At 40.6% G+C, this 24,670-nt stretch overlaps 1 protein-coding gene across 2 annotated transcripts in view; it reads right to left on the bottom strand.

The window, feature by feature from the left end:
* Positions 1 to 24,670, bottom strand: part of MACO1 (macoilin 1) — a 64,368-nt gene that overhangs the window by 7,664 nt on the left and 32,034 nt on the right. For both annotated transcript variants that reach the window (XM_081961926.1, XM_081961925.1), the window contains exons 7-9: positions 6,916 to 7,074; positions 3,977 to 4,159; positions 1,061 to 1,181 (exon numbers count right to left, since the gene is read on the bottom strand). In XM_081961926.1, the coding sequence (XP_081818052.1) occupies positions 1,061 to 1,181; positions 3,977 to 4,159; positions 6,916 to 7,074 (463 nt within the window). The remainder of the gene's footprint in view (positions 1 to 1,060; positions 1,182 to 3,976; positions 4,160 to 6,915; positions 7,075 to 24,670) is intronic.

Raw genomic sequence — 24,670 nt, forward strand, 5'->3', positions numbered from 1 at the left:
TTTTGCACCTTGCTTCTTTCGTTTTCACAGTCCTCGGGAAATAAGGTAAATTGTTAACCTTCCCTCTCCCCATTCTCCCCTGGAAATGCTGCCTTATCAAAAATGTGTAACTGTTATAAGACTTGTAAACAATGGGTTCCAGATTCTGGAAATATTTCTTACAGTTTATTTTTTTTCTTAAGCACAGTTTACACATTTTCCCACCATTGTGGAATCAATTTGATTATGGTCTTCATCCCTTTTGCACCCATATTTTGTGAACATAATTTTAGTTTTGGAAATGTACGTCAAGAAAACTTTTGGGACTGGATTAACTTTGAAATTAATCAGATAGAACTAAGGAAATCTGTTAGACCTCATTTGCAGATTGTCATTACTCAAACAGTGAAGTGTAGGCCAGAGGAGGTATTCAGTCAGTTCTGACTGGTTCTAGTGAACCGGTAGTGGAAATTTTGAGAAGAACCAGCAAATACCACCTCTGGCTGGCCCTGCCCCCATCTATTCGTTGCCTCCCAAGTCCCAGTTGATCAGCTGGGTCTTCTTTTGTTGCCCTGCACAGGAGAACGGAGCTGGAAAGCAGGATGGGGTGGGGGATGGAGATTTTGCAGCATCCTTCCCCCCAGGAGTGGGGAGGAAATGGGGATTTTGCAGTATCCTTCCTCTGCCACGGCCACCAAGCCATGCCACGGCTACCATGCCACGCCCACAGAACCAGTAGCAAAAAAAATTTGAATCCCACCACTGGTGTAGGTTAAGACATTCTTTTCAGTAAGCAAATATTATTGCTGGAAAAGGTGTGGAAAATAAAAAGACAGCTTTGAGGTTCATTCTTCCCCAAATGAGCACCTTGGAAATGTGTTAAGATTATATCTTCCATCATTCCCAGCATGACCAATCTATGGGAGATAGAATTGTAGCCTACCTCAAGCTAATTTAGAGTAAGAAAAGAGTAAAACCCTGGTGTATTTTTCAAATCTTGCAAATGTTTTGCTAAATTTAAAATCTAACCTTAGAATTCTGGCTAATAGACTCACGGAACATTTTGTTACTTTCTCCTTACCTGAACTTTCATTTCTAGATCTCGTATCTGATCTTCTTTCACCTTTATATCAATAGTTAGCTTTTTGCACTCTGTCTCCAGGTCTCTGATGCGATTTCGTAATGTCTCAGTGCATTCTCCTCTAGCAAAAAAAATAAGGGGAAAGAGAGAAGAGGGGAAGCTTTCAGTCTGGGTTTCCGCTAATTTCATGAATGGGGACTTCCTTTTATAAAGCAGATGAATAGCAGTGCAAAAGAAAACATAATTTGTGAACCATATAATCTTTGGTTAGGTTTGCAGCTGTAGATTTCCAAAATGAGGTTTTGTTTCCTAAAAAACCCTCCAGAAACAGGAGAAGGGGAACTGTTGCACGTATTTACCTGATGTTTGTAATCTTCCCTTCTCAGTTCAATATCTGAAAAAGAAAATGCTGCATTCTTCTTCTTCTTCTTCTTCTTGTGCCATATCCGTCATCGGACGTTGGCGATCATGCTGGCAATCCTATTTTTGTCAACAGCCGCATGAAAAAGTGCTGCTGAGTTTTGTCCAAACCAGTCCTGCATTTTGAGTCATATTTAATACTTCACCAGTGGCTAAAAAACTTTGGCACAGATAAGTTCAGATTAAATCTTTTGCATACCCTCTCTGGATTCATCCATCCTGCCTCTGATAAGAGAGTAAGTTTATAGGGTCTCGTATAATGTAATAATAAAAATAAAAGGGGACGCAGTGGCTCAGTGGCTAAGACGCTGAGCTTGTCGATCAGTAAGATTGGCAGTTTGGTGGTTCGAATCCCTAGTGCCATGCAACGGAGTGAGCTCCCGTTACTTGTCCCAGCTTCTGCCAACCTAGCAGTTCGAAAGCATGTAAAAATGCAAGTAGAAAAATAGGGACCACTTTGGTGGGAAGGTAAAAGCGTTCCGAGCTCCTTCGGCATTTAGTCATGCCGGCCACATGACCACAGAGATGGCTTCGGACAGCGCTGCTGTTTGGCTTTGAAAGAGAGACAAGCACCATCCCCTAGAGTCGGAAACGACTAGCATGTATGTGTGAGGGGAACCTTTACCTTTATCTTTACACTATAATAAAGCTTGTTCTGGACTCTTAAATATCAGACTCTATAGGGGAAGGATTTCGCATGTTTGGATGAGAATAACATGCTCTGAGTACACAAAGGACTAACTTGTCAGAAAGGTCACATCATCTGAGCTTTACAGGTAGTCCTCAATTTATGACCAATCAATTATCAGCTGTCAGAAGTTCTGACAAACCTCTCCTAAGACTTATGGCCAAGTTTCAAAGTTCTAACATCACCCTTGCCTATTGTCATGTGACTGCATTTTGGGCACTTGGTACTGACATTCATTTATTTGTTAACATTTGTCAGACAAAAACGAGAACAAGAATAAAAATACAGTGGTAGGGATGATAGGCACAGTGCACTTATGCATGCCCCCTCTACTAACCACTTAAGTGTGATGTAAGGTCCACAGAAGTAAATTTGTGACTGAAACTGTGAAAATGTGTAGCTGAAACAACTGAATCAGGTAGAGCATTCCAGACTTTGACAACCTTATTACAGAAATCATATTTTTTACAGTCAATTTATGGGCGGTTGTGGGGTCCGGCAGTCATGTGATTGATCTGTGATGTTTTTGCCGGAAACTGGTGTTTACTTCTGGTTTCCGGCAAAAACCAGCCCACAGAGGAAAGTGGGTTTGCTTAATGAGGGCTGCCTTATCATTGCCATAATAGTCATTAAGACAGGTCCAGTCACATGGTGACATGTATAAACATACCGTATTTTTTGGTGTATAAGACATACCGGATTATAAGACGCACCAAGATTTTGAAGAGGCAAATTAAAAAAAAAGTTTTTGCACTCTGCAGATCTCCCAAAAATGGCCCGTTTTTCGTGAAAACGGACCTGTTTTTTTTTTCTTTTCAAAAAAAGGGCATGCATAGCCTTTAGGCGGCTTGTAGAGTGCTCCTGGGGGCTGGGGGGGGGGATTGAGGAAAAAACAGCCCATTTTTTGCTCATTTCTGCCCTCCCCAGTCCCCAGGAGCACTCTACAAGCCTCTTAAAGGCTCTGCACGGCCATTTTGGTGAAGGGTTTCGGGAGGCAAAAAATGCTGCATTCAGTGTATAAGACGCACCCAGTTTTTCAGCCTCTTTTTTGAGGGAAAAAGGTGTGCCATATACTCCGAAAAATATGGTAATTCCCAAGCTCAATTATGATCATAGGTGGAGACAACCTGTACTATTTCATTCATATAGTTTTATTGTCTCGCAGTAGAGACACCCCCTCCTCCCCAAAAATATGAGCCCATATATACAGTCTGAAATGCTATAAGCCAGAATGTTATTTTCTTAGAGTTTCATTTTTATACTATGGCATAGACATTTGTACACATCATATATCAAATACAAATGAATTGCATGAAACAGCACAAAACCTTGCTCCCCATATCATGTAATTGACTGCTGCCTTTTTAAAAAGGTGATCAAATTACTGTAAATGGTGAATAAAGACAAATATGATCAAGAAAATTTGTAACTCAGAAACACAATCGTCAGTTTTTCAACTCTTTAGGTGTTTTTCCTAAACTCCTATATGACTGGCTAACCTGATCATGACAGGCATGCCTTAAGCACTCAAAATATTAATCGGAGAAAAAGTAGAGTGTTTCTCACCTTATTGTTCTAGCAAATGTTTGATGAATTAACAACTCTTTTTTTCCCACCATTCTGTCCTTCCAAATCTTTGGATCTAGAGCAGGGGTTCCCAATCTTGGCAACTTTAAGACGCGTGGCATTCAACTCCCAGAATTCCCCAGCTGGCTGGGGAATTCTGGGAGTTGAAGTCCACACGTCTTAAAGTTGCCAAGTTTGAGCAATACAGGTCTAGAAGAAAAGAAGCAGCAGGAACCAAGTACCTGGTAGCAGCGGCAAATGCAACAGCCCGAGCAGCTGTTGCTTCCTCCAACTTCTTCCTTTTTTTTTCTTCCATCAATTGCTTTTCTACAAAGGTCCGCGCTTCTTGCTCCGCTTTTAGCTTTTTCTCCAATTGGCTGATGGTCTGCTTATCTTTCTGTTTCATTTGTACAGCATTATGCAGTCTGGGAAAAAAAAAGAATAAAGTCTGTCATATTCGTGTGTAAAACGGGAAGAAAACCACTCAAGCTTTGAATAAAAGCGCTTTATAATAAGAGATCTCCAATCCCTGTGTCGATCTTGAATTACTGACCACTTATAAAGAATCTTAGATAAATTCTTTCAACTGACTGAGATTGAAACTTCTAGGGTTCTAATCCTGACCTGCATCCATTTCTCAGAGATTTTTTTTTTTTAAAAAGAGAAATTTTACATGATGACATGAATGCATTTCCTCATTACATTCAAAGCCAAAATTCACAACGCATTTTTCAGGAGTGGATTTGGAAGAACTGCCTAACAGTTAAAAGCAAGTCAACAGTGACATCAGCAGTGACAAAGGAAAATGAATGAACACATGGTTATCATTATAGAATAAGATCTTGTTTTCTGCTTATCTTTTGTATTTGTTTTTAAGATTGTAAAATCCGTGAGTGCCGGATGGGTTACTAATACCAGTGTGGGAGCTGCCCAAAAATTTTTTTTACATCCACCTACCTTTTCCCATATATGTGTAAAAACCAATAAAAAATTTTTGGAAAAAAAAAACCCAGTGACATCAGTGACTTAGAAAGAAAGAGACTAGGTTATTGGCTGGATGAATTCAAGAGAAGCTGGACAGCTATTTATCAAGTTGTCAGGAATGCTTTGCTTCAGACTTCTGCGCTGCCAAGGGAACAGCACCAACGGCTTAAAACTCTTTTCTCACTATAATACTGTTAGGATATTATTATCTATTTAATGAACTGAGGAACAACTAGGGACTTAGCCTAAGAGAAGAAGATAATCACACATATGCTGGTAGTCCTCGACTTACAACGGCTCATTTAGTGATGGTTCAAAGTTACAACATCATTGGAAAAAAAAGCGACTTACAATCGTTGCAGCATCCCCATGGTCATGTGATTAAAATCTGGATGCTTGGCGACTGACTCATATTTATGACGGCTGAAGCGTCCTGGGATGATGTTATCCCCCTTTGTGACCTTCTGTCGAGCAAAATCAATGGGGACGCCGGATTCACTAAACAACTGTGTTGCTAGCTTAACAGCTGCAGTGATTCACTTAACAACTGTGGCAAGGAAGGTTGCAAAATGGGGCAAAAACCACAATGGTCTCACTTAGCAACATAAATTTTGGCTCAATTGTAGTCGTAAGTCAAGGACTATCTGTATGTGAATTTAACTGATTCAGTATTCATGAATCACCTACTATTTCTTTAATGAGAGTCTTTAATGAGATTTTGAAATATGTGAGAAGCCAAAAACATGTTTTAATTGGCCTGAATTATTTGATGGTTCTGTTATCATAACACGGGTATCAAGCTTGCAACGGCCTTGCTGAGGAATATAACCAATTCATTTTTTGTACAGAATTCCCTTTCAGAGAGAGCTACTCTAGAAATGCTTAAAATTGGGAATGAGACAGAATCTGGGGGCAGAGTGAAAAGAGGGATTAGACTAGAATCCCTGCATAGCCACAAGCAAACTAAGTCCAACCTCCCTTGAATTCTTTTGAGTCTTATCCAACTCCAAGCAGGCGCTGTTAGTTGAGAAGATTAATGTCAGGCACAAAAGACTAGGTCCACACTGTGAAGATCCAATTAAATGGATTTATTGCTGATCATGCCTACGCATGGGAACCTTCTCAACTAATGGTTAGTGGTGATTTTTTTACTACCGGTTCTGTGGGCGTGGCTTGGGGGTGTGTGGTGTGGTTTGGTAGGCATGGCAGGGGAAGGAGACTGCAAAATACCCATTCCCTCCCCACTCTGGGGCCAGCCAGTGGCGGCATTTGCCGGTTCTCCGAACTACTCAAAATTTCCGCTACCGGTTCTCCAGAACCTGCTGGATTTCACCCCTGGTTAGCACCTGCGTGAAGTTAGGGTCAACAAAATTCTAGGAAGGTTGGGCTTAGTTCACCTGTGGCTACATAGGGATTCTAGGCTGATCACACTTTTGACTCCACCCCCAGTTCTGCCATTCCTTCTCCTACATGAGAGGAGGGATGTAGAGGGATATGCTTCTCACTCATTCCAGTCTACATGCTATAGACCCGTAAAGGAAAATTCAAGGTACAAATGGACCCAACAAACATGCATACATGCATATATTCCCAAAAATGAGTGATTGATGATCCAAACATTCACTGTAGATTTGGGGTTAGGTTTTGTTTATTCTAAGCAGTTTAGCGTAGAATTTCAAGGGGGAATTTCTTGCCTCTCGCAAGAAAATCCATATTGTAGCGGGACTAAATTAGGGTGAATGTTTCTGCTAACCAAGCCTGACCTTTAGCTTTGTGTTCTGAATTAAATGCCATTCTGAAAAAAAGAACCAGGCTCACTTTTCATATTCTCACGGTGCGTTTGTTCAGTTCACTGAGAGTCAGTCCTTAATTAATATAGCACTCCTATCTCTGAAAGAACTCTCAAGTATTTAGCTCACAGTCCTTCAATACAGAAATCTCAGCCATTAAAGACTTTTAAAGCTGATGCATTAGCTTCCCCCACTTGAGGTCTACAGGGCAGCCGGTGAAACGCTGCTAAGTGAGAGGCAGCTTTGATCTTTCTGACCAAAATGGATGACCCTCAAAGCCACTTAATTTTGTCAAGATCCAGATTTTTATCCCTCCTCCAGAACAAAAATGTCAGAGTGAAAAAGCAGCACCATTAAAAACGCCTCTCGTATATATTGCGAAATTAGAGGTAGATGGGTAAACTTACTTATTCTGAAGCAGCTCGTTTTCTTGCCGGAGCTGTCCAATTTCCGATCGGATCCCCCGCTCTGTGCTAGTCAGGGAACTGATCTGACTGCGTAGCTCTTGCTCGATTTGCCTGCTGGCCTGTAGATCAGCCTTTAACTTCTTAATATCTTGTTCCAACCTAGCACAGAGGACAGAAGTGCCTTTGAGAATAGTCACTAGTAAGAGCTGGGAATGTATCGTCTCACGGTGTTCAGACTTTTGCAACACAACTCTTCTTGAAAAGTCAAAGACAAAAACAGCGCTAAGGATAGGAGTGATTCCCCCCCTCCCTTCCTTTTTGCACCTTTGACTTCAATTTTCTTTTTTAACGGATAGCCACTAGTATACAGGTAGCCCTCGACTTACAATTGAGCTCAAGATTTCTGTGACTAAGCAAGGACGGTTGTTAAGTGCACCTTGCCCCATTTTGCCATAGCTGTTCAGTGAATCGCCGCACTTGTTAAGTTAGTAACACAGTTGTGGAAGGAATCTAGCTTCCCCATTGAAGATGCTTGTCAGAAGGTCGCAAAAAGGGGGTTATGTGATCCTTGGGACGCTGTGCCCGTCATAAATATGAGCCAGTTGCCAAACGTCTGCATTTTGATCACGTGACCATGGGGATCCTGCAAAGGTCGTAAGTGCGAAAAACAGGCATAAGTCACTTTTTTTTCAGTGCCACTGTAACTTTGAACGGTCACTAAACAAAGGGTTGTAAGTCGAGGATTACCTGTACTAAGTTTCGTACAGTATATATTGCAATGGTTGCAAAACCTTGCTTCTATCACAAATGAAGAAAGTTAAGCACAGGTAGTCCTCGACTTTCAACATTCCATTTAGTGACTGTTCGAAGTTACAACAGCCCTGAAAAAACTGACATATGACTGTTTTTCACACCTACAACCTTGCAGCGTCCTCGTGGTCACGTGATTAAAGTTTGGATGCTTGGCAACTGGTTCATATTTATGACCGTTACAGTGTCTTGGGGTCAAGTGATCAACTTCTGTGACCTTTCTGACAAGCAAAGTCAATGGGGAAGCCAAATTCACTAAACAACTGTGTTGCTAACTTAACAGCTGCAGTGATTCACTTAACAACTGTGGCAAGAAAGGTCGTAAAATGGGGCAAAACTCAACAAATGTCTCACTTAGCAATGTAAATTTGGGGCTCAACTGTAGTCGTAAATTGAGGACTACCTGTGGCAGATTTTAATCCGAGTGGCAAAACAGATGGTAGCTTCCAATAACTGGTAGCGTGGATTCTCAACAGGTTGAAGCGTGAGATACATTCATTTCCAAAGTATGTTCTAAAATGCTGAAGGTGGTTCTAAAAACATGGGCCACTTCGCATCATGGTCTGACCACCAAGCAACTGCTCCCTTTCTGCTATCCAAGCAGTGCTAAGAAGCAGAGAGCTTCTGCAGCTAAATTGGAAATGAGTCCGACTATAAGCTTCACATTAGGAGAGACACATGATTACTGATGATTACGTGTCATGGAGTTGGTCTTCCTAGTGACCAAACAGACAGAACTTCTCCGAGATAAGTTGGCTTTTTAGATCTTTTGATGGTACACCCACTGCTGCTTGATCGCAGTGCTGATTTCCCTCTTCTTCTCTTTCCTTCTTTCCACCTTCCCCAGCGCTAGGGACCCAGGGCTGGATTTTTGCATGTGTCCAAGATATAAATAATCTGAGTAGGTTTGAGAGTCAGGAAGAGAAAACCTTAAGGGAAATGGCAAGAAATTTTATATAGGCAAGTAGAATGAAGCATTGCTTAATCTTGGAATAAAAGACTGAAAGAAACTCAGGCAGGCACCTCCTTGATCCATGGGGGTGTAATAGAAGGGGATTAAAGCACAATCAAGCTTGCAAAACTCTTTTATTACAGCCTGTATCAACAGACGTCTAGACTTCTTATGGAGTCTGTTACAGACATCTTTTTGCGAGTCCGTTTGACTGATATCAGATTGAACTTGACAATCAAGCTTGTTAACCTGCTCATATGCTGCATCATAGTTCACGCATACACCTGGTTAACTCCTTTATTAAAGGAAGATTTATGAAACCTAATTCATATTATTTGTCATTGACTGCGTTGGACCCATATACTGACTAGGAATGAAATGCCATTCCTTTTCTATTTCCTATTCTATTGTTCCTCAACAATAAACAGTATGGTATTTTGATTGAACGTATGCTATGTGTCAGTCCCTTTCAATTTGCTGGTGCCTAAGATGTCAATGTGTGGTTGATTCATTTAACATTTCAAAGTGTCGAGCTTTCCTTGTTCGTGTTTCTTATGATCCTTGTCCCCACTGTAATTTTGTCTTTTCAGTTTCAACTTTCATTTTCCTGCATGGCAACATCAGCAACTAGACTTCTGGAAGGCTTTAATCAGCTGCATCATAAAACACCATTACTGCCCCCAAAAGATCTTCAGCTCTTCTTCAGTCGCATGGTAAATTCACAGGGAAGATTAATGCACATTAATTTCTCCAACAAAACTGGTTAGAATTTGTCTGAGTACCCCTGATCCTTTGAAGTAGGTTCTCCAGTTTCAACATTGTCAACATCAGCCACCGGGCACACAGATTTATTGTTCCAAAAGCATCACACAATTCTTTTCCCAATAGCATCGTATCTGGAAATCTCATCCAGAACATTCGCCACTCTTGGTAGCATGGAAGAGATAAAATGCACTCAAATCATTTTTTTAAAGAGATATTAGAGCAATCAACCAGCTGCTAGTAATATACATCCCCTAATACACCAACTCAGGCAGATTTATCTAATAAATGATGACATTCTTTTACAGCTAAAATACAATTGTCTGTATTTTTCTCCTTCCCTTGTATCCTCATACTTGATTAGCGCAAACCTCTAGAAGAAATAAATGAATTGCAGTTTAAGAGGGTTAATTTTAATCTCCCCTGACTAGACACCATCATGGTCATATTTAGAAATAACAAAGCTTGTTTCATATTTTAAAAGCTGCGCATTTAAAACCACTGGAGTCTTTCAAATGAACATAACAGTAGCATATCAATCAATTCTTTTTCTACCAAAAATTTCAAAGGTAGCAATATACAGCAGCAGAAGAATGAAACAAATCGATACGATTAAACATAGTTGAAACACAATTGAAACTGTATTAATAAAAAGAAAATCAAACCAAACAATTAATGGTCAACAAAGTTACTTAAATCCCAAATGCCTGCTTCAATGAAAAGAAGAACAGCAGGAGATCCAGCCTAAGGAGCGAGTTCCAAGCTTGCAAGTTCATTTCTTACGTTCAAACCAACCTTGTCTCTTATGGTACAAGATCAAGAGGGCTTCTTTTAGCAGAACAACAGAGTTGGAAGGGACCTTGGAGGTCTTCTAGTCCAACCCCATGCTCAAGCAGGAAACCCTATACATTCCGGACAAATGGCTGTCCAATTTCTCCAGTGATGGAATACCCACAACTCTGGCAGCAAGCTGTCCCACTGATTAATTGTTCTCACGGTCAAGAAAGTTCTCCTTAATTCTAGGTTTGATACTTTTTCATCTGTTATTTCTTGTTCTGCCCTCAGCTGTTTTGGAGAACAGGTCGACCCCTCTTCGCTGTGGCAGCCCTTCAAATATTGGAACACTTCTTCTATCATGTCCCCCTTTAAGGATTTTTAATTTCAAAATACAGTCTTTCAGGTTCCCCCTTGAACATATGTGCTAGTCGTTCCTGACTCTAGGGGGCGGTGCTCATCTCCGTTTCAAAGCTGAAGAGCCAGCGCTGTCCGAAGACGTCTCTGTTGTCTTGTGCCCAACATGACTAAATGCCGAAGGCGCACAGAGCGCTGTTATCTTCCCACCAAAGGTGTTTCCTATTTTTCTACTTGCATTTTTTACGTGCTTTCGAACTGCTAGCTTGGCAGAAGCTGGGACAAGTAACAGGAGCTCACTTGGTTACGCAGCACTAGGGATTCGAACCACCAACTGCTGACCTTTCAATCGACAAGATCAGTGTCTTAGCCACTGAGCCACCACGTCCCTACACAAGTTTTTTTAAAACCTTGAACAGTCTTTCAAATAACTATTTAGAGTTGGTTAAGGGTTAATTGTTGTTAAGTTATGCTTTGGACTGAATCTGGAAAGGGATCCATAAATATGGCCGGCTTACAAGACCTAAGCAGATGTATAGACCTTTAAAGTAGGGAGCATGGCATTTTCCAAATATTGTAACTAGAATATTAAAGAATATTGGAGGTCTATATTAAGTGCATTGCTTCCTAACTCTGGTTAACAGGCGATATTGTAGCCCTGTTCAGGCACTTACTAATCATAGCAAGACACGGTCATAACCACTCTTGAAAAAAAATTAAGGAGAGTCATGCGTAGTTAGCATTTGGATGAGAGAAAGATAAGACCAATCCCAGAGCTAGATCAGACTGGGAATTCTGAAAATAGCTTAAGAGAAAACAGCCAACACTTCAGTGGCATTGTCAAGAAAGGTATATAGGGGTGGGCCCATAATTACCAGGAACTGTACTCAAAGAAGACTTTATGAATCTCAGATATTATTAAAATCAGGGCCCCTCAATTAAACTTGGCACTCCAACAAAATGAAGTCCATTGCTCTCCGACACTTGTGCATTCAACACAGATGTCTGCAGGGGAAAAACCTCCATATACACCAGTGTTTCTCAAACTTGGCGACTTTAAGTCCTGTGGACTTCAACTCCCAGAATTCCCCAGCCAGCTATGCTGGCTGGGGGATTCTGGGAGTTGAAGTCCACAGGACTTAAAGTCGCCAAGTTTGAGAAACACTGATATACACTATGGGTGTTGGCTTTCATGAATCAGCATCCTGACAAGAGAACAGAGCTATCGAGCTGAGAATTAGGGGAGCCTTGCCGAACAAAGATGATTTAAATAATTTGGTTGAAAATTATTATTGGATAGTTATTGTTATCATTAGATTGCGAAAGCAGCTGAATTGATTAATATAAATGTTCTACATATATTTTGAAGCGCTACGCAGATAAAAAAAAATTAAACAATTTTCTGCAGCACATCCATTACTGGCTACAATGGGAGCATTACTCCAGTTTGACTACTCCCAGAGTAGTCCTACAATTAATAGGGCTGTATCAACCAGTATAAACCAACAGGGAACATTCATTGCACAAAACTGTAGCCAGTAATGGATGTGCTGCAGAAAATTGTTTAATTTTTTTTATCTGCGTAGCGCTTCAAAATATATGTAGAACATTTATATTAATCAATTCAGCTGCTTTCACAATCTAATGATAACAATAACTATCCAATAATAATTTTCAACCAAATTATTTAAATCATCTTTGTTCGTCAAGGCTCCCCTAATTCTCAGCTCGATAGCTCTGTTCTCTTGTCAGGATGCTGATTCATGAAAGCCAACACCCATAGTGTATGTGGAGGTATGTGGCCTCTAGCTTCGTGGGCACTAAGAGAACCAAGGTCAGATGCCAAGACTCTTAATATCAGGCAGTTCTGCTATGATCACAAGGCAGATATTAAGTGTACCTCCCACTGAGAAATTAACTTTTTTTCACTCTGTTGGAATGACTAGGAGGGATATAAAGATTGAAGGTTAAACCTGGAAAAGTACCTTCAGACATATCCCAAATTACCCTATTCCCCATTTTCATGGCTCTTAAGTCTCTTGTTCATACTGTTAATCTAATGGAAGGAATTTCATCTAACAGTTAGGATAGCAATGGTGAGATGTGAGGTTTAGGAACTATAATTTAGAGTTCCAGAAGTTCAGGAAACACATACTATAGAAGCCTCCTCATCGTTTTCACCCATTATTGACAACAACAACAACAACAACAACAACAACAACAGGAGTGGCAACAGCAAGGACAAAGGTCAGCGTAGAGGACTTTTGCAGCCTACAGTCACAGGTTGCCTGCAACTAATCATATATTTATGCAATATGAAAATATGAAAAACACAAAATGCATGCTACACAACGTGTCTTAAACATAAATTAAACTCATCTGAAGAAAACCCCCTTCTTAATATAGTATTAAGGGAGATAGCTATCCATAACCTATCAAATATATGTCTGCACACACACACATATCTTCATCTCCAGATTATTAATTTAAGTCACTTCGCAGAGTGAGATGGATGGCATACACATTTAATTAATAAGTAAACAAATAAATGTATCGTCTATAAGAGTCTTTGAACTAGCCTATCCTCCATGGAATACCAGATTTTTCCTGATATGGTAACTCTCTATTGAACAAAATTCTAGCAACTATATTCTTTAAATTTCATTACATCCAAGAACTTTGTTGGGTCAGGTTAACATCCATGGATCCTGAGCTTTCAAAGCGGCTGTTTGTTAAGTGTGGTGTTTGTTGTTAATCGCAAAGTCGTGTCCGACCCATCGCCACCCCATGGACAACGTTCCTCCAGGCCTTCCTGTCCTCTACCATCCTCTGGAGTCCATTCAAGCTCACGCCTACTGCTTCGGTGACTCCACCCAGCCACCTCATCCTCTGCACTCCCCTTCTTTTTTTGCCTTCAATCGTGACCAGCATTAGGCTCTTCTCCAGTGAGTCAGGAGTCTGGACTACTATATGGTGAAACAGGAGAATTTGGTTTTAATAGTAAACAAAGGGTATAAATAAGGGCAGTGAAGCAACTGCATTTCTCTGCATGCTCATCCATCCTGTGGCCCTGTTTTGAGTGACGCATGCCCTCTTCAGGTGAGGGGCTCAGAAAATCCTATGGGAGCATGTGAAAGATTTAGCTCAGCATCTGTCAGACAAAGTTACTTAAATTTCCTCGCAGTTGGACACTAGCTTTATTGCAAGTCCAGAGGAGATGCCTGGGAAGGAATCTTGCCCAGTTGTCTGGGAATAGTTTGAACCTGTTGGGCTGGATAAAATGGACAGGGTACTTAGGACTGTGAGCTCAGTCACTTGCTCTTTACAGCTCTACCCCTCCGGACTGGTTAAGGCAGTCGGGGAGGGGTGTGTGTGTAATCATGTAAGTCCTGGCAGTGGTAAATTCTTCTTTGAGTGTGGGATTGTTTCATTACCTCTTAAGGAGGCTTTTATTTTTCCTGTTTAACTTTTTGGATGATTTAAACTTCCTCCAACACCTCCTTGCATTATGAGGCCGGAGTACACCGGTGAAATATTCAAATAGCTTCATTGTAAATAACCCCTGCCCTTCACTTAATCTTTTCTATTCTGTTTTAGTTTTGTGCCTTTTTAGGGTGCAAAAAGTGTTAAATATTAATAACATTAATTAATAACATTAATCTGTACGTTTTGTTTTGAACTTTGTTGTATGCCACCCAAAGCAACTGTGAGATAGGCCACGATATAAATATGACAATAAAATTTAAATTATATAAATGGCAATCTAATTAAAACTGAGTTTTAATACACAGAAAGCCCAGTTAATTTCATCTCTTGACTTATGACCACAATTGAGGCTGGAATTTTGGTTGCTAAGCAATGCAACTTATTATGTAACAGATCCAATTTCACAATCATTTTAACCGTGGCCGTTAATCAAATCAGCTGTTTGCTACGTGAATCATGCAATTGTTGAACAAATCTGAATATTCCCATCAATTCCCTTCACTAATGTAAAGGTTCCCCTGACACATATGTGCTAGTCATTCCCGTCTCTAGGGGGCGGTGCTCATCTCTGTTTCAAAGCCAAAGAGCCAGCGTTGTCCGAAGACATCTCTGTAGTCATGTGGCTGGCATGACTAAATGCTGAAGGTGCACAGAACGCTGTTACCTTCCCACCAAAGGTGGTCCCTACTTCTTCTACTTTTATTTTTACATGCTGTCGAACTGCTAGGTTGGCAGAAGCTGGGACAAGTAACGGGACCTCACTCTGTTATGCGGCGCTAGGGATTCGAACTGCTGACCTTTCTGATTGACAAGTTCAGGGTTTTAGCCACTGAGCCACCGTGTCCTTTTTTCCCTTCAATATTCCCTTCAAAACAATCCCTGCTTGTTGGAAGCCAGTTGAAGAGGTCGCAAATTGCAATCACATTGCCAAAGGATGCTGCAAAGTAGTAAATGCGAGCCCACTGCCAAGCGCCCACATTTTGATCAAGGTAGATAACTGTGGGGGTGGTACGGGCAGCCGTAATGTCAAGGATGGGTTGTAAGTTGTTAAACCAGGAGTGTCCAAACTTAGGGACTTTAAGACTTGTGAACTGAAGTCCACAAGTCTTAAAGTTCCCAAGTTTGGACACCCCTGTGTTAAACAATGTAAATCATTGTTTAAAGAATGCTCATAAGTTGAAGACCATCTACACAAGCTTTTAAAATACAGAGGTCCTGGGGACAGCTAGCTATTATTTGTGATTGTAACTCTGGCCTCCCTTTTGCCACGGAGATACACACATCATTTGAACAATTTCAGCATGTCAATGCATCGATTGACAGGGTTGTATCTATGCCACAAGTCCATAGGACTGTCACCTATAACAGCAATAGCAATTATATACTGCTTCACAGTGCATTGCAGCCTTTTCTAAGCAGTTTACAGAGCATATTGCCCCCAACAATCTGGGTCCTCATTTTACCCACCTCAGAAGGATGGAAGGCTGAGTCAACCTTGAGCCTGGTGAGATTCGATCTGCCAAACCTCTGGCAGCCAGAAGTACTGCACTCTAACCACTGCACCACCATGGCTCTTTAATGGTGAGAAGAGCTTCAATTTTCTTCTTTAAAAAGTTAAATGTCTATACTTTAACTTTGAGAGTATTTTTCAGAATAGATTGACAACTTCTATTGGAATTGTGTGAATTCTCTTCTATCCAAAAGGCCAGAAATAAGGAGCAAGTAAGAGTTCTATTTTTATCTTTTTAAAGATAGACATTACTGAAAATGCTTTCTAGAGAAAATTGTTTTGCCCTATTTACCACTTTGCAGGTATCAAATGAAATCTATTTTATATTGGAAAGCCTATGAGACTGAATTGATTTTTTTTCTTTTGTTTTACTGTTGTGAAATGGTATTATTCATTGGCTTTTTGTGTTTTAATGGCTTTGACCCGTTTTCATCATTTGAGCAGAATATATGCGCACATCCATAACTAAAATAATGTGCACAAAGGATAGCTACACATAATTTTCATAACTAATGTCATTCCATTGTTCATAACTCATCTTACAATAATAATGAAATATTCATAAGGCATATTGTTCTGGATAACAATTAAATGGGGGAAAATTAAATATGTTGGTTATATATAGTAGTAAGAGTTTAGTCTGGCAAGATTCTGTCTGTTGTCTGTAAGCAAATAAAGAACTGAACTCTGGCTGAATTTCTCTTTGTTGTTCTTGGGCTTAGCCAAACAACCATCTTCCCAGATTAACCCTTACTACTCTCACTCTAACAGATATATTCTACGCAGTATATCTTGCTACCGTGACTCTCTTCCTCTGCCTCCAATCCAGCTGCGGGCTGTGCTGTCTCTTGTTTACCTCCCCCACTTCTGGAATGTACTCCCTCATTCCTGGGAAACTGTCACTTCACTGTAGTCCATCTTACTGATTTCCCCTCTGTGGGCACTATCGCTCACACTACCTGTATGTAGTATTGCTGCTGTAGTAGATAAGAATACTAATCTTAATTCTAACTCTAGTTTATAAATTTGGAATGCATAGATAGGAGAAAAGCATTGAACTTTCTGAACTTCAAGTGTTGCTGAAAAGTTAATTTGGTATTGCTGGAAAGAAACTACCCCTCTGGAGTTAAAATCCTGAACCTAAAAGGGGATGTGTGAGGAATGATTAAATTTGGTAACCCAAACGCACTGACAAATGTGCTTACAATTCTTAGTGCCTCATTCTTAAGCACCATGTTACTAAAACATGCTTTCTTCTTTCTTTGTCTCATGTTCTGTATACATAGAAAGCATAAACCTAATCCTTTGTAGAGTCTCCCAAGTTAAAAGTACACATTAGAGCTGAGGATCATTCACCAGCTTTGGCATGATATATATGTTGACTTTAATTTCTAGTGTCTTTTTCTTTTTTGTTTTGGGGCCAGGAGGTTAAACAGATGTTGAGGTCTGTTTTGACACCACAGAAATAGTCATAGCTAATGCAGGTACAGAAATAAATGGTGACAGGATGTGCAACTGAAACAACTGCACAATTCTTATACACACCACAATTTTTACACCTAGTACAAGAGTCACAAATATATTTGGTGGAAGTTGGTAGTCTTACTTGCAAGAGTCAACAAACTCTTCCCTGCAAATGGAGAGAGAGATTTTGTTAAGTCTATGAAACTAGTTACAGAGTAGACTTTTGCCAGAGATAATTAATGGGTGAGGTTAAGCATCCTTCTGTTAATTCTCTTCTACAAATCCCTCCATTTACCTGTTTGGAAATGGGCCATATTAATGTAAAAATAAAAGAAAAACAAACAAAAATACCTAGGGAAAGTTGTGCTGATGAAAAAAAAAAGTGCTGACCAGCCACCAAAGGAAGAAAAAAGTGGCTTAACAGATCCCCATAACTTTAACCTTAGAGTGTCTACTGTTGACCTGACCCCATTCCTAAGAGGTCTGTAAGGGACGTGCATAAGCCCACCAACGTGCCTAACATCCCTGTCCTACTGTCCCCACTTATTCGTATCCATTTCCTGTATTCATAATCATGTTTATACTTATATCTGTTATCTTATTCACGCTGGACAAAATAAATAAAATTAAAAAATTAAAATATTTAACAAGTACAAATTTCACAGCTTGTAATCTCCAAAGACAGAATTTAAGCTGGACTCATTCATTGTAGCAAGGTGTAGTATTTGGTTGGGTCTTATGAGTTTAACATTGTGAGTTGTAAATTCTTTATGATTTAAATCGGGAATCTCCAAACTTAGGAACTTTTAAGACTTGCAGACTTCAATTCCCAGAATTCCACAGCCAGCATGGAATTAAAGGATTGGTGGTGTCTGAATATAAACAGTTATGGCTTTCTTAATAAGCCAGCTGCTTGTGAGTCCAGCTGTTATGTCTCATGCTTGCCTATATAAACTCATAGCGAGATGGTGCAAGGAGAGGACATCTAAGGTTAGTCTCAAAAGTGTTTCCCTCATTGGTGACTAATTGTTTTGAGTTCTTATTTAGGATACATTAATGACTTATCTTTGTTGACTTAAATGTGTGAATGGCTTTGAGAATCCTGTATTGGATTCTAGGTAGGATACAAACATAGAAAACAAGATATAACTAATTATCAACATACCGGTAATATGCTAAAAATGAAAACACTCCCCATATCTGACTTTTACCCCATATCTGATAAAGAGACTCCCAAACCTATAAAAAATATAAAGGAGCACTTGCACATAATTATTCCTGGCCATTTTTGAGATGAAAAGACACTTCTGCTTGTCAAAACTGCTCCTTTTTGGAACACTACTTCTTACTGTTCTTTATTAATTTACTGAAGTTCCATAAATTGGCAATTAGAACTGCTCATCAATAGAAATAGATTTTTGTAAAATAAAAAAAAATCATAAAAGTAGCAGCAAAAACTTGATATGAGCTCCTGATGGACATATGTACGTAGCTCCTGATCTCCTTTTCAAGGCTGAGAGTAATCTGGAATTTATTTTCTCTCAGAAAGGAATTAAAATACCTATTTTTATACTGCCATAACTGGTTTAATATGCCAGCATGTGGCTTTAATATATTTTTATATGTTGCACATTATTGTCTTTTGTAAAGGTCGTATAAAAAACTATCAGCAGTAAATTTCAATAAGAGATTAGCGAACTGAATTGAAGAGAACCTAATTGAATAGAATAAGGAAAGATAATTGAATTAAAGATTCAACAGAAGAGATTCATTACCTAGTCAGGTAATGAAACATCCGTAAGTGAATAACCAGGCTGAGAGAGTATCAAGAACTCCTCAATAGTGAGTTTGTAGTATTTATTACTCACTACTACCGGTACTCACTTATTATTTCTTTTTTCTTCTTCTTCTCTTTCTCAGAAGCTGTGTATACCTAGGCCAGTGGTGGGCAACCTTTTTTTTCAACTGAGCCAAATCTCGCCAAAACCACGATTGAAATTTACTTTGAGAGCCACATTTTTAAAACCGAAAATACATAGGATGGTACACTGTTTTTAGTTTCAATAAGATTTTATTGAGAATATTCTGCATCCACATAGGTCGGGAGGATACAAATAACACAACTAATAAAACAAAAACTTTAGAACGATATTATTTATCGATAACGTTAAATTCCATAAAATTTGCCTTACAATGTAGAGAAAATTACATCCTGACATTGACTGACAAAGTCACAACCACTAATGTGAACATTGGCCTTGCATTTCCTTGGATAGTTTGAGTAAGTCAGGTTTGTATGTTGTTCTTTTTAATTTCATCTCTCTCTCCCACTTTCTTTCTTTTTTTCTTTTTTTTCTCTCTCTCTCTCTGGCTCTTTGTCTCTCTCTCCCTCCCTCCCCCATCTCTGTCACTCTGTGTGTGTGTGTGTCTGTCTCTCACTCACTCTGTGTGTGTGTGTGTGTCTGTCTCTGTCTCTCCCTCTGTCTCTCTCCCCTCCCTTCCTCTCTCTCTGTCACTCTGTGTATGTGGGTGTGTCTGTCTCTCACTCATTCACTTAATCACTCACTCTCTCTGTGTCTCTCTCTCTGTCTGTCTATCTTTCTCTCCCTCCCTCCCCCTCTCTGTCTCTCTCTCTGTCTGTGTGTGTGTGTGTGTGTGTGTGTGTGTCAGTCTCTCTCTGATTCCCTCCCTCACTCCCTCTCTCTGTTCCTCTCTCTGTCTGTCTGTCTCACTCTCTCTCTCACACACACACACACATACACACTGTGGTCACCTTGTTGAGTGTTCCAATCACATTTGAAACACTCAACAACTGGCCTGCATTTATGGTATTTTGCAGCATTCTGCAGTCATAGGACCAAAATTGGTTGTCACTCGCCCGGGCTTTTGCAGAAGTTTCCCTCCGAAGCCCGAGAGGAGGGAGGGGAGCGGGCACCCGGCACACAGAAGAGCCGCATTAAAGGGTGTAAAGAGCCGCATGTGGCTCGCGAGCCGCGGGTTGCCCACCACTGACCTAGGCTATATGCCATGGATGGGCAACTATGGCCCCTTTAGACCCATGGACTTCAACTCCCAGAAATCCTGCAGGGAATTCTGGGAGTTGAAGTTCACAGACTGTAAAGAAGCCATGATTGCCCACTCCTGCTATAAGCCATTCCCAGAACTATTTCTTACGTACATTGTGAGGGGGTAGTGACACACAACAAATTACACAATACAAATGTATTATTCTTTAAAATGCCACAAGATACTGCCAACTTCTGTGTCACTTTACTTTGCACAAACAAAAATCTAAAATTGTAATAACTTATCAAAGGCTTAGATATGGGTCCACACAAAATTAGCAAACCTAAGAAGTGGTCAGTATAACTCACTGCTGACAATAAAATGCTTGAGAATTCATGCCTTATCTAAAAAACCTTCCTAAAAGAAGGATGAAAAGATTTATAAGCCGGGGGGGAAATGGGGAAGAGATTATCTATTGATAGCTTTATAATAAAATGCAAAGCTAGGATCTCTGGCTGAGAAAATATAAGTAGCCTTTGACTTACAACCACGATTGAGCCCCAAAATTCTGATGCTACGTGAGACATTTGTTGAGTGAGTTTTGTCCCATTTTATGACTTTTCTGGTTAAGTGAATCACTGCAACTGTTACATTAGTAACATGGTTGTTAAGTACATCTGGCTACTCCATTGACTTTGCGTGTCAGAATATCACGAAAGGCGATCACATGACCTCAGGACTCTGCAGCTGTCATAAATATGGATGAGTTGCAGAGTGTCTAAATTTTGATCATGTGACTGTGGGGATGTTGCAACGGACATACGTGTAAAAAGTAGGCCTAAGTCTTTTTATAGTGCTGTTGTACCTTGGGGCAGTCACTAAGTGAGCTATTTTAAGTTGAGGATTCCCTCTACACCAACCAGAGAAATTTATTTACCAAAAACTGTACAGCCACTCCTTAATGTGAATGGCCATTAACTGGGGTGCCCTCTGGAAAATGGATGCTTTCCAATTATGCAAGACCTCCAATTGCTAGAATTCATGCCAGCAGAGTTTAATGGAGCTCACCTATTAGGCAAAATTCCTGCAAGGTCACCCATTTCTGAAATCTTTCTGTTCTGTGGCTCAGTCTTGTGTGTTCTAAATGTCCATGTTTGTAAACGTAAACATTTTTAGAGTTGAGCGAAGGACTGTCGATAGATTTCAAAGACTGAATAAATTTCAGAGACGGAGTAAGCTGAATAAATGTGCAGGAATCTCCAGCTAGACTGGAAGGTGGGGTTAAGAGGGAGACGAGTTTAGAGTCGTGGCACTGCAGAAAGTGGCAAAGACGTGGCCGCCCCCAGAATCCCTGAAGCCTTATCTGACCTTCCCAAGGGAATGAAGTCAGTCTGGTGAGATTCTTGTAACATAGATAACTAGCAATAGTAACATAGATAAGCAGCAATAAAACTTCAATTCGAGACTCTTCACGAGTGGTTCTGGTTGCTTTGATATGACAATAAATCTATTTCTCTGATGCTGAGGATAACGTTACTGATCCCAATAATAACACTGCTGGTGTAGAAGGGCATGCAGGTCTGACGTGGGAGTTAGTTCCATTGACACGGTTAGTTGCATTACGATTTGGTGAAATATGCTACAGTTGTCTTGAATGTCTCACCTGATTCATAACAGCAACTACAGGTAGTCCTCAACTTATGACCACAATTGAGCCCCAAATTTCTGTTGCTAAGTGGGTTTTGCCCCATTTTACGACTTTTCTCGCCACATTTGTTAAGTGAGCCACTGCAGTTCTTAAAATGAGTAACATGGTTGTTAAGTGAATCTGACTTCCCCCATTGATTTTGCTTCTCAGAAGGTCACAAAAGGGGATTGCATGACCCAGGGACATTGCAACCGTCATAAATGTGAGTCAGTGATCAAATATCCGGATGTAATTCTCGTGATCATGAGGATGCTGCAATGGTCATAAGTGTGAAAAATGGTCAATAATCACTTTTTTTTCAGTGCCACTGTAACTTCAAACAGTCACTAAATGAATCGTTGTAATTTGAAGACTATCTGTAGTTCATTACTCAGATTTCACAGCACGGAGACGGCCTTGGTCGCATTGGTTGATGATCTCTGGAGGGCCAGAGATAGGGGTTGTTCCTCTATCCTGGTCCTATTAGATCTCTCGGCGGCGTTCGATACCATCGACCATGGTATCCTGTTGCACCGGCTAGAGGGGCTAGGAGTCAGGGGCACCGTTTTACGGTGGTTTGGCTCCTACCTCTCTGATCGGACGCAACGTGTGTTGGCAGGGGAGCAGAGTTCGACCCGGAGGCCACTCACATGTGGAGTGCCACAGGGATCGGTGCTCTCGCCTCTCCTGTTCAACACATATATGAAACCGCTGGGCGAGATCATCCGTGGTTTTGGGGTGGGATATCATCTGTATGCTGATGATACTCAGCTATACATTTCCACCCCGAACCACCCCAATGAGGCCGTCGAAATGATGTCCCGGTGTCTGGAGGCCGTACGGGTCTGGATGGATGGCAACCGACTAAAACTCAACCCTTCCAAGACGGAGTGGCTGTGGCTTCCGGCCTCCCGGTTCAACCAGGTGCTTCCATCTCTGGCCATCGGGGGCGTCCAACTAGCCCCCATGGAACAGGTGCGCAATTTGGGCGTCCTCCTGGATGCCCGGCTGTCCATGGATGATCATGTAACAGCCGTGGCAAGGGGGGCGTTCCATCAGGTTCGCCTGATGCGCCAATTGCGCCCCTTATTGGACCGGGATGCCCTACGCACAGTCACCCATGCGCTAGTGACGTCTCGCCTGGATTACTGCAATGCTCTCTACATGGGGCTTCCCTTGAGATGCACTCGGAGACTACAGTTGGTCCAGAATGCGGCCGCGCGGGTGATTATGGGGAGGACTAGATACTCCCCTGTAACACCTCTCCTGCGCGAGCTGCACTGGCTTCCTGTGGTCTACCGAGTGCGTTTCAAGGTTTTGATTATGATCTTTAAAGCGCTTCATGGCACAGGGCCTAGTTATATGCAGGATCGCATCCTGCCCCACACATCCCTACGACCAATTCGCTCACACAGAGAGGGACTTCTCCGGGTGCCGTCCGCCAAACAGTGCCGGGGGGCGACACCCAGGAGCAGAGCCTTCTCTGTGATGGGCCCAGCCCTGTGGAATGACCTCCCCCGTGACATCAGGATCACTTCCGATCTCCGCTCCTTCCGTGTACAGCTGAAGACCCACCTCTTTCAATTATCTGGCCTGGCTCAATCGTAATTTCTCTTATTCCTCCTAACTGTTTTTTAAATTGTCTTTAAATATTAATTCTTAATTGCATATTGGGTTTTTACAATTGGGGTATTTTAATGCTGATTTTTAACTGTCTAAATGATGAAATTTGTTACCTCCTCCGTGTATGTGTGTTTTGTATTTATGTACGTTTATGTGCTGTTATTTATCTTCTATGTTTTATGCTCCATTGTACGCCGCCCCGAGTCCTACTTGGAAAGGGAGCGGCTAATAAATCCAAATTATTATTATTATTATTATTAATAAACATCTACAACATGGCTGCCTCCACTTAGATATTTACATGATCACAATGTTGACCTCAAGTACCATTCATCGGACATGCGCATAGCTACATAATCACTCTGAAAGGTTATTGCCCAGTTTTTTTAACTATAATCTTTTTCTTCCATCTCTGATTAGAGTTAAACTTCGATTCTTAGAATTCCCCAGAGAGGTTTGAGAAATCAGAAAAATTAAACAGAAATCAGCACCATCATATGTAAGACATCAGCAGATTTCCGGAATCCCAGTTGGTTTTTTAAAACCCCCCACGAATAATCCCCTCTAATTATAGTAACGACCAAGAATGACCAGTGGCCACAAAACAGTGACAAAAAACTGGGCAGGGAGGATATAAAACGGGGAAGAGAAAAATTCTCCAAGAAGGAAACAAGACTGTTTAAAACAGAACACTAAGAACAATCCACATTAGAGTGCTTTTTTAAAACGACAGATCTCATTTGCTACTTTTATGATTTTAAATAAAGGAAAATATTTATTTAAAATCATTTATATTCTTTTCTTTTTCCATGATAAAATGAGACCGGTATATACTGCCATGATTTTTAAATGATAATAATAAAACTAATCATAGCTAAGATATTTCAGAAACCACAAAGTCTGATTTAAAAAGAAAAGGCTTAACTATCGTCCTTATCCAAAGCATGGAAATCAGAAAGAGCTCCCTGAGAAGAGAATTTCATCTTTGTGAAGCTACCACTGAAAACTGTGTCTGGATAAGGTTCTTTGTATACTAAGTTCTGGTTAGGATTGCATGAAGGGCAAAAAACCATGGCCTCTGTATTTAACTTTTGAGTTATACAGAAAAACAAACTTTTCTCTTGAGGAAACTGAATAGTCTTCCAACACAGCCCCATTTTTGGAACAGTGTAATTATTGGAACATTTTAGGAAAAGACGCTGCTGTACAAAAATATTAACAGTGGAAAAGAATTGAAATGCCACTTGAACTTGCAATCTAAAATTATTCCTGTTGCATGGATGAACTTTTGTCTCGTCCAGACTTAATTTGTTAGCTCTCATCT

Source organism: Natrix helvetica, assembly GCF_964273705.1.
Source record: "Natrix helvetica genome assembly, chromosome: 9".
NCBI lineage: Eukaryota > Metazoa > Chordata > Lepidosauria > Squamata > Natricidae > Natrix > Natrix helvetica.